Source organism: Rutidosis leptorrhynchoides, chromosome 3 (genome assembly GCF_046630445.1).
Source record: "Rutidosis leptorrhynchoides isolate AG116_Rl617_1_P2 chromosome 3, CSIRO_AGI_Rlap_v1, whole genome shotgun sequence".
NCBI lineage: Eukaryota > Viridiplantae > Streptophyta > Magnoliopsida > Asterales > Asteraceae > Rutidosis > Rutidosis leptorrhynchoides.
In genome coordinates this window covers 51,349,297-51,363,677 of record NC_092335.1, presented here as the reverse complement: position 1 = coordinate 51,363,677, position 14,381 = coordinate 51,349,297, and the positions used below count along the sequence as shown (strand labels likewise).

General features: G+C 30.1%; 2 protein-coding genes across 2 annotated transcripts; both read right to left on the bottom strand.

The window, feature by feature from the left end:
* Nucleotides 1-6,656: 6,656 nt before the first annotated feature.
* On the bottom strand, nt 6,657-10,336 carry LOC139899975 (uncharacterized). The gene is made up of 2 exons (XM_071882796.1): nt 9,992-10,336; nt 6,657-7,073 (listed from the first exon to the last, which is right to left on the bottom strand). The coding sequence occupies exons 1-2, from the start codon at nt 10,334-10,336 to the stop codon at nt 6,657-6,659; spliced, it is 762 nt and encodes a 253-aa protein (XP_071738897.1).
* Nucleotides 10,337-12,499: 2,163 nt separating this feature from the next.
* On the bottom strand, nt 12,500-13,648 carry LOC139899974 (uncharacterized). Its single transcript, XM_071882795.1, has 2 exons — nt 13,446-13,648; nt 12,500-13,328 (listed from the first exon to the last, which is right to left on the bottom strand). The coding sequence occupies exons 1-2, from the start codon at nt 13,646-13,648 to the stop codon at nt 12,500-12,502; spliced, it is 1,032 nt and encodes a 343-aa protein (XP_071738896.1).
* Between the last annotated feature and the right edge of the window lie 733 nt (nt 13,649-14,381).

The following is a 14,381-nucleotide window of genomic DNA, read 5'->3' as shown; positions in this document are numbered from 1 at the left end:
TGGAGTTTTGATAAATATAATGATTTTTTGAAAAAATCCTAGATCATTACGGTTGCCGATAAGTTTATTGCTAATGTGGTGGAATATAAATGGTTCCTCGGTAACAATGATGAATAGGTAATCATCATAGTAATGCTTATTCGAATGAATAATTGAAGTTGATTTGCTGGAGCTGTGACAAAACTGTCTACTTTGAAGAGGGATTGAAAAGTTATTTTTGCTAATAAATGTCAAAGGTTCTGACACGGATACGTGTTAAACTATGACTTTGGTTTCGAGAGTTTTTCAGGTACATAACCGTGGGTAATATGTGGTTGGATCATTATCTCAATTGTTCATTATTTGAAGTGTCTTCAGGAATTTCGGAGGGTTTGAACATAGCTTGTAATCATTAATATACACATACTGTTCTAACATAGTTTGGAAATCAAAGTATAGCTTGAAAGATGCAGGAATCTCAGAGTGACGATACTGGTTTTATCTCGAATTAAATTTTTGTGATTTCAAACTCAGAATATGTAATTGAATTTGAATGAGTATGGTTGTTTTGATTTCTATGAAAGAAAAATGTATATTGTTGTGAAAAGTAGGAAGTATAGTTGATGATTGCTTAATCAGATTTGAAGAATGTAACATATTAATTGTGAATTTATATATATCTCTCGGGTATTACATACCCGTTAAAAAAAAATTCACAATTAATATTTTGTACAAAAGAATTTTATTACAGTCTTCATGAAAATATATATGTGTATATTTTCTTCAGATGTAACATAGATTTAATGAGTTAATATTAAATTAGACTCATTTGATTTACGGTTGAAACTAGAATTGAATAATCTCTAAAACTTTAGAAATCACATAAGTATTTCTTCAATGATATTGAAATTTTGAATCAATACTTTGTTATTTGTTGGAGCATGATGTTAGTTTTTGTGAACTTCTCAAGATACGAATGATATCATCTAAAAAGTTTCGAGTACATCGATGATGAAAGTGTAAAATCAAACATATATTTGAATAATACATTTGATTTATTATGAGAAAGAATTCGTTGAATTTAAAACAGAGATTGTAGTTAACGACGGTTAAGTTGCGGACGAAGGACGTACATTATTGCATATTAGTAATATGAATTAACTGAGTAGTTAAGATTCACACATAATAGCTTAGTACGGAAAGATTTATTATGGTTTAAAGATTTATATATAAGATATACATATAAATCTTTTCGGTGGAAATAAGTTAATACTTCATAACTCATTGATACAATATATTTGTTGTTGATTTGTAATGATGTCCACAGTGATTCTTGAACTGACGGAGTTTGTGATGTTACAAGTGCTGTTGATTCTAACGATGCTGAAGGCACTGACTGTGCCGGTAATGCTAACGGTACTGTTGATGCTGTTGGTAAAACAAGTCTAGCTTGTAAATCGTGCACCATTTTCGATCAAAGTTTCTACTCTACCGTCTCCATTTATTCATCTGCTTTACGGTCAGAATTAAATAATCTCTAAGACTTTGGAGATTACATAATCACCGTAAAGATACCTCTTTAATGAAGTTATAAATTAATACTTCATCGTTTGTTGTTGTTGGTATTTCTTGATATTTACAGGGCGTATGACGTTGATACTTGAGGTACAGATTGTGATGTTGTGGTGTGGAATGCGGATGTTGTTGTTGTTGGTGGTGACGTACTGTTGGTGTTGCTGATGGTGGTACTTTTTATGTTGCTGATGCTGCTACTGGTGTTTGTAACCTTTGAACCATATTCTCCAAAGTCACTACCCGAGCGCGAAGTTCGTTGACTTCTTCTATTACACCGGGGTGATTTTCGGTTCGGACGAGCGGATAAATAAAATCTAGAATTTGATGTAGTATATAATCGTGACGAGATACTCTGGAAATGAGAGAGAAAATGGTGTTTCGGATTGGTTCGCCGGTAAGTGCTTCAGGTTCATCGCCAAGAGGGCAATGCGGTGGATGGAAGGGATCACCTTCTTCTTGTCTCCAATGATTGAGGAGGCTACGAACCCATCCCCAATTCATCCAGAATAGATGATGGCTAATTGGTTAATCCATTCCGGTCACACTGCTTTCGAAGCTTGAATGGGATTCCATTTCGAAATCCGAGGGACTTGAACTAATGACGAATTCCATTTCGTACGATTGAATAAAGGATTTTTTGATATGAAATGATTTTTGGCTATCGGATGGTATTCTACTTACATAGAATATCTATATATATAGAACAAAAGATTTCGTAGATTACGGAGGAATTTACGAAATATGTCAGGTAAGGTTTACAGTAACAGATACGCTAAGATATTAGCAGATACGCTAAGATATGAATTTTGTCTGTACACTATTTATGCAATAAATGCAGGAAAACGTGTATAGACTTAAGAATGATAAGCAGGTAATTTTCGACAAACATGATAAGCAAAACTTTTGACATGCAGACACGGTCGAAGTCCAGACTCACTAATGCATCCTAAAAACTATCAGTTAGACACACTAATGTAAGACCTGGTTCGCTAAGACCACAGCTCTGATACCACATGAGACGACCCGTCCTAATCCATAAGGACGAATGCAATAACATATGATTACATTGTGAGGTATTTGACCTCTAAATGATACATTTTACAAACATGGCATTCATTTTTTTAAAAGACAAACTTTCATTACATCGAAAGTTAACAGGCATGTATACCATTTCATATTATATCAACTACCAATGACTTAATAATAATCTTGTTGAACTCAACAACTCGAATGCAACATCTTTTGAAATATGCCATGAATGACTCCAAGTAATATCTTTAAAATGAGCTAATGCACAGCGGAAGATTTCTTTCATACATGAGAATAAACATGCTTAAAAGTGTCAACCAAAAGGTTGGTGAGTTCATTAGTTTATCATAAACAATCTTTTTCATCATTTTAATAGACCACAAGATCTCATTCAATAATCATACACTCACAAGTGTTTAAAATTCATTCATATGGATTGAACACCTGGTAACCGACCTTAACAAGATGCATATAGAATATCCCCATCATTCCGGGACACCCATCGGACATGATAATATCGAAGTACTAAAGCATTCCAAATTCCAGAATGGGGCTTGTTGAGCCCGATAGATCTATCTTTAGGATTCACGTCAATTAGGGGGTCTGTTCCCTAATTCTTAGGCTACCAAGCTAAAAGGGGCATATTCGGCTTCGATCATTCAACCTTATAATGTAGTTTCGATTACTTGTGTCTATTTCGTAAAACATTTATAAAAATTGCGCATTTATTCTCAGCCCAAAAATATAAAGGGTAAAAAGGCAAATGAAACTCACTCTACAATATTTTGTAGTAAAAATATTCATACGACGAAATTGAACAATGCAGGGTTGGCCTCGGATTCACGAACCTATATCAGTTTTATATATATTAAAACACATAATAACAATTAACAAGTTTATATATTATATCTTAAATTATATATATATTTACTTTGTATATATATTCAAAATTATTAATATTTATATAGTTATATTAATGTATATATCTGATTAGTATTATAGAATATACCTAATTTGTTATATATGAATATTTATATAAAAATTGTTGCTATGACTAATACATACATATATGTAATATTACTTATAAATATATTCTTATATACATAATATTTATTTGGTAGAATAATATTGATCATAGTAATAAAAGTTGTATTTGATTATAATGACAATATTAATAACAATAGTGATTGTAATAATAACAATAATTATAACAATAATCAAATCATAAGTTTTCTACTAATGATTATAATAATTATAATTATAATGAAATTAATAATAATATTAATAATAATGTTATTTTTTAGTAAAATGATAAAAATGATAGTTTTACTAGAGATTTCAATAATTGTATAATAATTCTTTTAATATTAATGATAAGGATGACAATAATACTAATTAATGATAATATATTAACAATAACAATAATCTTAATAAGAATACTTATTCTAATAATAATAGTAATAACAATTTGAATAACAATAATAATACTATCAATAATAATAATAATAATAATAAAAATAATTAAAAAGAAAACTACCTTTGAAAAACTTAAAAAAAGGCTTTCTCCCAAAAAAAAATGGCAGAGGCCAGGCTCGAACTCGCGACCTCACGCTCACGTGCAACACCCTAAACCATGGCTCCATCCGCGATTTTTCTGATTTATACTCAAAACAAAAAAATATAAACTATATCTATTTCTCATCTTCTTCTTCATAAACTCACTCGACCAGGGAACCAACCAATAATCCAAATAACGAATACAATTTTGAGTTTGAGCAATAAAATGGAAACAGGTACATCCATTTATTATTTTGAATCAAAATTTTTTTTTATATATAAAACTGCAACAGCAGTTGCTGTTATCGCAAAAAAAAAAACTTAAATCACAAATTTTGAATTCTAAAAACCTATAGGTTGTAACCACAACACGAAATATGTTCTAAATCTATCCTATAAACTTCTGAAATCCTCAATTTAACTTGAAACATTAAAATGAATTTTGAATTTCTCGATGAACAAATATTTTGACTTTTGAAAACCCAACTTTGACTTCAAAATTCGATTTCAGTTTGATGAATTGGAAGCTGAGCTTTGGCAGGTAGTTTGAGTAAAGGAATTCTAACAACATTGCATTAAATCATTTTGGTAATTGATTCGATTTTTTATTTTGACCAAAAAGTAGAAACACAGAGTAATTCGTCGGGTTTTTAAATAAATAAAAATTGTCCTTCAATTATGAACGCAGAGACGAATGTTATAGCATTATTGCAGTCGACACTTCCAATCAGAAGAAACAAAAAAATTAAAAGTAGAAAACGAGAGATAACCAATTCGTACAAAATTTTTAACTTATTAATATTAATAAATAATAATAAAAATTCTATTAATAATAAATAGCAATAATACAGAGATATTATTAATAACAACAACATAATAATAATTTTGTTATTAATAATTATCATAATAATACTAATATTTAGAATAATGATACTAATAGTTATAACAAAGTTTATAATGATATTATAAATGTTAATATTAATAAATTGTATTGTTTTTATAATGATAATTATAATGCTAATATATAATAAAATAATAATCCTTAATGATAATACCTAATAATAATACTGATTGTTATTAATTGTAATAATAATAATAATAATAATAATAATAATAATAATAATAATAATAATAATAATAATAATATTATTATTATTATTATTATTATTATTATTATTATTGACAAGATACCAATAATAATTCATGATGATATTAATAATAACCACGAAGATAATTTTTATAATAATAACTAATAAAGATGATAATAATAATATTATTAATACTACTAATAATTGCTTATATTGTTACCTAATAATATTTATAATAATAGTAATGGTTTTAATGATAATGGTAATAAATAATGCTACTAATAATCTTCATCGTAATTTTTACTACTCATTATAATGATATTAATAATAATAACAATAATAATATTATAACAAATTAAATGTATCAAATTTCATATCTATATATAATTATTGATTAGATTTATATTGTAATATATTAAAATGTATAAATATTAATTATTCAATAAATGTTATCATATAAAATATGATATAATTATTATATATATATATATATATATATATATATATATATATATATATATATATATATATATATATATATATATATATATGTATATATTTACATATTTATCTACACACAATTTTTGTTAATCGTTGGATAAAGTCCAATGGATAGTTAAGTGCATGAGATTTTATAAAACGTCTATTTACTTAATTTGTCGATATTCATCTTCTAAGTTTTCTACATTTCATAACTTCACCTTTACATTAAATAATATGAAAGTTAAATAGTTACCTTATTAAAAGTCACGAGTAATTTGTTGTAAAGCATGTATTGGAACCAAACAGGAATCTCCACTAACTTCTGTCTAGTTACCGTTAATTGACACATTGTCCTCACTTGTAGATTACTTTACCATTTTCCGAATGTTGTTAAAAAGAACAGATTTCTTAAATCATAGTGGATCTCACAACAGAGACCCATATAACACAATGTATCTGGTAATTCAATCATTTGGTATTATCTTTACTTCCGTCGATAAATGTATTGAAATAAATATGTTCATGTAAAGTATTATATATCTAATACCTTGTTAAAGTTTTCAATTAATAAGTATATATTATATATACATATCTATATACGCATAAATATTCGTGAATCGTTGAGCACAGTCAAAGGGTAATTGATTACATGAATATAATTTCAAAAATTTTGAGACTCAACACTGCAGACTTTGCTTATCGTGTCGGGACATATATAGATTAAAGTTTAAATTTGGTCGGAAATTTCCGGGTCATCACACACATAATACATTATTAATTAATACTATAGGATCTTTTATTTTTTTGAAAGGCAATATAATTTTATTAATAACTCAAGGTAGCGCAATAGCGCAAAACTACCAAGTACTCAAGGTTACATCTCAAGTAAACACAAAGATGCCAAGATGGCTACAAGAAGACTATATACAAATATCTCACAAGTGATTACGCATAAATACTACAAGGATTATGAAGCCAAGCATTCCAATTGATGATTTTTTCTTTGCACCTTCTCGCAACCCATTCAAAACTTTTAACTTGAATTTCACAAACCGCAACCGGAACGGTCCAATCTTTGTTTTTGAAGACTTTTTCGTTTCGGTTTTTCCACAAATGGTATATACATGTCCATGTCACCGTTTGCCACATATGTTTACCTAAATTCGAATTAATATGCCACGAGTTGTCGGATAGTAGATATCGTAAGTCCAAATTTGGAGGACGTGGTACGCTCCACCAATCGAAAATCTTGTGCAATACGTTACGAACTTTCTCACAAGATAAAAGGGAGTGACAAATGCTTTCGATGTCGTTGTCACAAATTAGAGAACGGACCGAATGTGTCACACCCCCAAATAGGGTCTGGGGTATTTGTGACTAATTATATCAAATCACAGTTGTATAAACGAGAACGACTCTATATGAGACGTTTTATTGAGTTTTGCAGCGGAAGATAAATAGATTACATTGTATTTAGAGCATTTAATGTCTTTAATTGATATGATATGTAATGAAAACTCCAAGCATAGCAAGCAATCATCATCAAAGCAGCAGATATACAGCGGAAGCAATATTTAAGTACCTGAGAATAAACATGCTTTAAAAAGTCAACACGAGGTTGAGTGAGTTCATAGGTTTATCATAATTCAATAGTTTAGTATAGCATTAGACCACAAGATTTCAGTTTAAAGTTGATTGATACCAAATATATTAATCAAAAGAGTTGCTGTTTGTAATATCGCGACTAAACAAAAGTTACCCCGTGACACTTGTTATTCATGTCGTTGAATCATTATTATGTAGTCAAAGACCAACGGTCAACTGACTAGAGACGTCACTCTCAGTAGCACTACTCACAATAACTAAGCTTGCATCTTATACCTCAGCAATTAACGATATTACGGCAGGGATTTAGCATGACAAAGCATGTATATAGCATAAAAGTTTGAGTACTTGTGTCTAACGTGTAAAACAGTTATAAAAGTTGCGCATGTATTCTCAGCCCAAAAATATATATAAAAAGGGAGCAGATGAACTCACGATACGATATTTCATAATAAATATGCATAGAACGACAATGAATAAGTGCCGAGTTGGCCTCGGATTCACGAACCTATATCAGTTTTATATATATTAAAACATATAAACTGTAATCAAATAAACTTGTATATAATTATTAGTGATATAATTATATATATATATATATATATATATATATATATATATATATATATATATATATATATATATATATATATATATATATATATATATTTGTTTTTATATATTTTAAATATATGTTAACTCATTTTCATCATTAGTTCATTAATATAGTAAGTCTTTCATTAATATATTTATATGTATAATATTATGTAAATATAATTAATATAATATTAAAATATAATAATTGGTAATATTATGGTATTTGTAAGAAATAATAGTTGTTATCATAATAATAATATTAACAGTAGTAGTAATAATAATAATAATAATAATGATAATGATAAACATATAGTTATTATAATTCTAGTATTGATAATAATGATAATAATAATAATAATTATGATAATAATAGTTTTGAAAATCATGTTATTAATAATAATACTAATACTAGTAATAACAATAACGATAATAATAATAATTTTAATCATATTGATATTACTAATAATAACTTTAATGATATTAATAATAATGCTTTTAATGATCTTAATAGTAATAATAATAATAATTACAACAATAATAATAGTAGTAATAATAATAATAATAATAATAATAATAATAATAATAATAATAATAATAATAATAATAATAATAATAATAATTATAATAATAATAATAATAATAATAATAATAATAATAATAATAATAAGAAACTACCTTAAATCAAGCTTTTACTAAGAAAATGGCGTAGATGGGACTCAAACCCGTGACCTCTCGCTCACCCGCAAACACTCATAACCACTCTTCCATCCTTTCTTTTCTGATTTAAACAGGATCCATTTACTTATAACCCGTCGATTCTATTATGCTTCTTCTTCAACAACTCGATCAAAATAATTACCATTCTAACATAGATTAATAAAGAATTGGATTTTAGGATTAGAAAACGATTATTTGATGATTTAAATTAATAGTAAAGAAAACAAAATCAATTAAAACAGAAGAAACAATAGCTGTAGTTTTGAAAAGAAGAAACGAAAAACATGAAGTTTGATTTTGATTTTGAGGTTGTTTTAGATCATGCTCTCTACATGAAATAGGTTCTAAATCCATTATAGAATCTTATTGAATCGTCAATTGATCCGGAAACATCAACAGAAACTCAAATTTTACGAAGAACAATTGTTTGACTTTTTAAAATCGAAACTTTGACCTCAAAATTAGAAATCGATAGGAAGAATTAGAATATGAAAATTTACAGATAGTTTAAGTAAAAGAATCCTATCAAGACTGCAATATTAGATTTTGAAATGGGATTCGTTTATGAAGTTTTTGAAAAATGAGGGAAGAACAGGGATACGAAGCTGTTTTTTTTTAATTATGAATTGTAGTAGTAAATTGTGATAAACATACAGATAACACTCGCTTGAATTTATAGCTAAAGAGATTCGATTATATAAATATGATGAATGGATTGTCGACTCATAATTCTTGATTCCACAGAAAAAAATAAAAAAATAAAAAAATACAGAAAGCAGATATGATATCTCGAAAATCATTTGTTATTAGATAATACTGGATTCACGATTAGATAGCAGAAAGAAAATAAAAAAAATGAAAAAGTTGAATACCTAATTTAATCCGGTTTCTGTTTGTTATATATATATATATATATATATATATATATATATATATATATATATATATATATATATATATATATATATATATATATATATATATATATATATATATATATAATATCAATAATTAGTAAATATATAATAATAAGAATACTTTTAATATTAATACTAATAATACTTATTTTAATTATAATAATGATATTAATTTAATATTAATAATAATAATTAAAGTAATAATAATAATACAACAACTATATTATCTTGTATATTATTTTACACAATTAAATGGTATTATATTTCAAGTTTATATATATATATATATATATATATATATATATATATATATATATATATATATATATATATATATATATATATATATATATATAGGGTTGTTATAGAATGTAAGTCAACTCCCTTCTTATCCAATTCGACTAACATCGGGATTCTACCTTTTAGCACCCTCCAAATAAATACCTCCACCTTTTTGGGAACTAGTGAATTGCGTATAGTACCCGAAGAGATAGAAGCATTCGAACGAAGAAGCTTTTCATCAATGAGATCCGAAAGAATTTTAGTTGTGAAAACTCCTTTACTGCTCATGTCCCAATACCACCAATCAGGCCGATCAGGACTAACTGGAACTGAAAACAGTAGCTGTTGTAGTTCGGATAGCTCGCTTCCTGCCCGACCCGTAGGTGTTCTGAACCAACATCCATTTAAACACACTTCAGACCCGTTAACTGATAGCCTTGATCCCACCTTCGTATCCAGATCTTGTTCCAAATATGAGAGCCTCTTGAACCTATTTTTTAAAGACATATTCCCGACCCAAATATCGTTCTAAAATGAAGTTGACATCCCGTCCCCAATCTTCCGGATGAAAGAGTTAGGGAAAGGAATACCAAGATCATCAATGTAGTTCCCTGCTTTAATAATATTAGTCCACACCGAAGTGTAAGGAAATGAAATGGTTTCAAAATTGTGAAGTAAACCCCCCGAAGACCCAAAAATGCTAGAAATAACTTTGACCCACAAAACGTTTGGCTTGGTTTTAAACCTCCACCACCACTTGTCGATCAAAGCTAGATTCTTACTTTTTAAAGAACCCAAATTTAACCCTCCTTTCTCGAAAGGAAGAAGGGTTTCCTCCCATTTAACCCATGAATTTTTTTTATTTGTACCCGACCCACCCTAAAAAAAAGAACGTCTTACACACTCAAGTTTTTTTTACCACACATGGCGGGGCACGGAAGAGAGAGAAGTAGTACAACGGGAGACTATTCAACACCGATTTCACAAGGGTTAAGCGTCCACCATATGATATCGTACGTGCCTTCCAATCCGAGAGCCTTTTTGAAAACTTATCAAACACCGAATTCCAACTTTTGATTTTATTCTTTCTACCCCCAACCGGAAGACCGAGATAAATAAATGGAAGTGTACCCGAGTTACAACCAAACATATTAGCCAAGTTTTCAATTTCTGATTTCTCAACACTAATTCTGAATAGATTGCTTTTTTGGTAGTTTACTTTCAACCCCGACGTGAGTTCGAAACATTTTAGGAGTTTAAAAAGATTTCGAAGGTTTGTAATACTCCATTCACTAAAGAAAATCGTGTCATCCGCATATTGGAGGTGGGAGATGGGCACTTTTTCATAGCCAATTTCAACACCAAGGAACTTTTTATTACAAACCACTTTCTTAGCCAAAACATTTAAACCTTCTGCCGCAATTATAAAGAGAAAAGAGGATAACGGATCACCTTGTCTAACCCCTTTCTCCATTTTGAACTCACTTGTAGGAGATCCGTTTACAAGAACTGAGATTGATGCCGATGTGAGACAAGAACGGATCCAACCTCTCCACTTCACCCCGAAGCCCATAATTTCCATAACTTCCATCAAGAAATCTCAATTCAAGCAATCAAATGCCTTCTCGAAGTCGACTTTGAAAATTAAACTTTTTATACGGTTATGTTTCAAGAAGCTAATTGACTCGTTTGCAATTAACGCACCATCAAGGATATTTCTCCCTTTTATAAACTCACTTTGCTCGAATCCTACAAGGGTCGGGATAACTTTCCTTATTCTATTAGAAAGCAATTTCGCAATGATCTTATAATAGCTTCCAATAAGACTAATAGGACGGTAATCGTTGAGTAACGAAGGGTCTTGTTTTTTAGGTACCAACGTAATGAACGAAGCGTTACACCCCTTGGATATGTTACCATTACACCAAAATTCATGAATAGAACTCATTAACTCGTCTTTTATTACGTGCCAAATTTTTTTGAAAAATGCATATTGAATCCTTCCGGACCCGGCGCTTTTGAACTTCCACAACCTTTAATCGCTTCCCAAACTTCACTTTCGGAAAAAACAATTTCTAACAGCGATGCACTTTTAGCTGAGATGGTGTTTAAATCAGGCCCAAAATGTCATTGTTCAGGCCCAATATGATCCTGATTGGCCTGCTGGTGAGCGGCCTGATTAAACTGGACATGAGCAGCCCGATTTAGGATGGAAATGGTTAGATATGGACTGTTTGTGGAGGCCTGATTAGGCCCAGAGACATTTTGAGAAAGCCCAATACCTATGGCCTGCAAAGTTGACATACTGTTGGGACTGTTTTGGTTGATGTTGAACACATGTCTGCTCACTTTTATTGCATGAAAACGTTTTTCAAAATGTGCTCGAACAGTAGACTTGATAACAATAGGATCCTCGCACCAAACACCATTAATATTTAAACCCCTGATATTATTTTTGTTGTACTTTCGACGCATAGTGGAGTGAAAAAATTTGGAGTTCTCATCACCATCTAATATCCAACGAATATGAGCTTTTTGTCTTAGCATACCTACCTTAATCTTTTCTTTGGTGATCCAATTTTTCAGAGATTCTAACCAACATAAACGCTCATTCTCCGTTAGTGTACCATTTTCCGCTTTTACCTCCCAATTAAGTGCAACATTTTTTAATTATGTAATTTCTTCATCTAGATTGCCAAATTCTTTCTTACTCCAATCTCTCAACACATGTTTAACATTTTTGAGTTTATCACGGAAGATGCAATCTTTTTTGTACCCCCGAACCTCTTTACCCCAACCTTCAATGATCACTTTGTCAACCCCCTCCCTATTTAGCCACTCATCAAATATCTTAAAAGGTTTAGGACCAAAATCAACAACACCATCTCGGAGAATCAAGGGGCAATGGTCAGATTCCATTCTATCAAGCACATTAATTGAAAGATCATTCCAATAGTTGATGAATTTGTCCGAGACAAGAAAGCGATCAAGTTTGCTAAATTTGGTACCATCGTCACTAATACGAGTAAATTTCCTACCGTTTATGGGAATCTCAATAAGGTTATTTCTAATTATGAACTCATTAAATCTTCTAGCTCTAGCCTCATGAAATACACAATTTAACCTATCCGTTTGGTCACGCACTTCGTTAAAATCACCACATAATACCCATCCCGAATCTACCCCCGCCACGAGTTTCTCAAGATCTTCCCACATCTTCTTTTTTCTGGCATCACAATGAGGACCATAAACATTGACAATTATGGAATCATGCCCGAACCCAACCCAATTACCTCTAATTCCTAAGAAGAAATCTCCACTAACAACACTATGAGCCTTGAACCGATTATTATCCCAAATAACTAACATACCCCCCGAGTTTCCTATCGCATCCTTTTGAACATAACCTATATCACTATAACCCCACAATTGATTTACCCAAAAATCACTAAGTCTTTTACACTTTGTTTCTTGGAAAGCCGCTATATCCGGTTTCTCACTAAAACATATGCCCTTAACCCAATTAAACTTGCCCGCAACACCAAACCCCCGAACATTTAGGGAAAGAATCTTCATAAAAAAGATAACAAACGATATGGAATAACTAGAAACTTACTGAGGGTTAGGCCATTGGAGGCCAATATCCTCACCAAATTCCTTAAGCTCGACATTATTGATCGAACCCCCCACTGAAACGCCAATATCTTTACTCTTACTCGATTTTCTTGACTTGCTTCTCTTTGGAACACCCATCTTGTGACAATTTTTGCAGCTGATACAAGAACGTCCATCAACAGACTTGTTACCGGTACGTGCCATCCTTTTTAGTTGCATGATACGAGAGGACGCTTTCCAATTTCCAATAGTATCCCAATAGCAATCGTTGTAAATTGATACTTCAGCCGTACTTGAACTTTGAAGAGGTTTTGTTACATCTGACTTTTTATTTACTTTCGTCCTAGTACTGTAGCCTTATTTGATTGCCTTATGATGTGTGAATCGTTACCAACATGCATAATTCTTGTGGTTTGTCAAAACCACATGTGAAAGGACCAGTTCATATACATTATAAACGATTCACAATAGTTGATTACATCGCGAGGTATTTGACCTCTATATGATACATTTTACAAACATTGCATTCGTTTTTAAAAGACAAACTTTCTTTACATCTAAAGTTGACGGTATGCATACCATTTCATACTACATCCAACTATAATTGACTTAATAATAATTTTAATGAACTCAATGACTCGAATGCAACGTCTTTCGAAATATGCCATGAATGACTCTAAGTAATATCTTTAAAATGAGCTAATGCACAGCAGAAGATTTCTTTAATACCTGAGAATAAACATGCTTTAAAGTGTCAACCAAAAGGTTGGTGAGTTCATTAGTTTATCATAATCCATCAATTCCATAATTTTAATAGACCACAAGATTTCATTTTTCATAAACAACCTTACACTCGCAAGGGTATAAAAATCATTCGTATGATGAACACCTGGTAACCGACATTAACATAATGCATATAGAATATGCCCCGCATACT

What these genes read in the sequence shown, in the direction of transcription:
- LOC139899975 (XM_071882796.1), bottom strand. Translation starts at nt 10,336, where the DNA reads ATGTCTTTAAAAAATAGGTTCAAGAGGCTCTCATATTTGGAACAAGAT. An exon ending in TAGTTCCCAAAAAGGTGGAG is followed by an intron (nt 7,074 to 9,991) that starts GTATTTATTTGG and finishes CAAATACCCCAG; the next exon opens with ACCCTATTTGGGGGTGTGAC.
- LOC139899974 (XM_071882795.1), bottom strand. Translation starts at nt 13,648, where the DNA reads ATGGCACGTACCGGTAACAAGTCTGTTGATGGACGTTCTTGTATCAGC. An exon ending in CTCCAATGGCCTAACCCTCA is followed by an intron (nt 13,329 to 13,445) that starts GTAAGTTTCTAG and finishes CATATGTTTTAG; the next exon opens with TGAGAAACCGGATATAGCGG.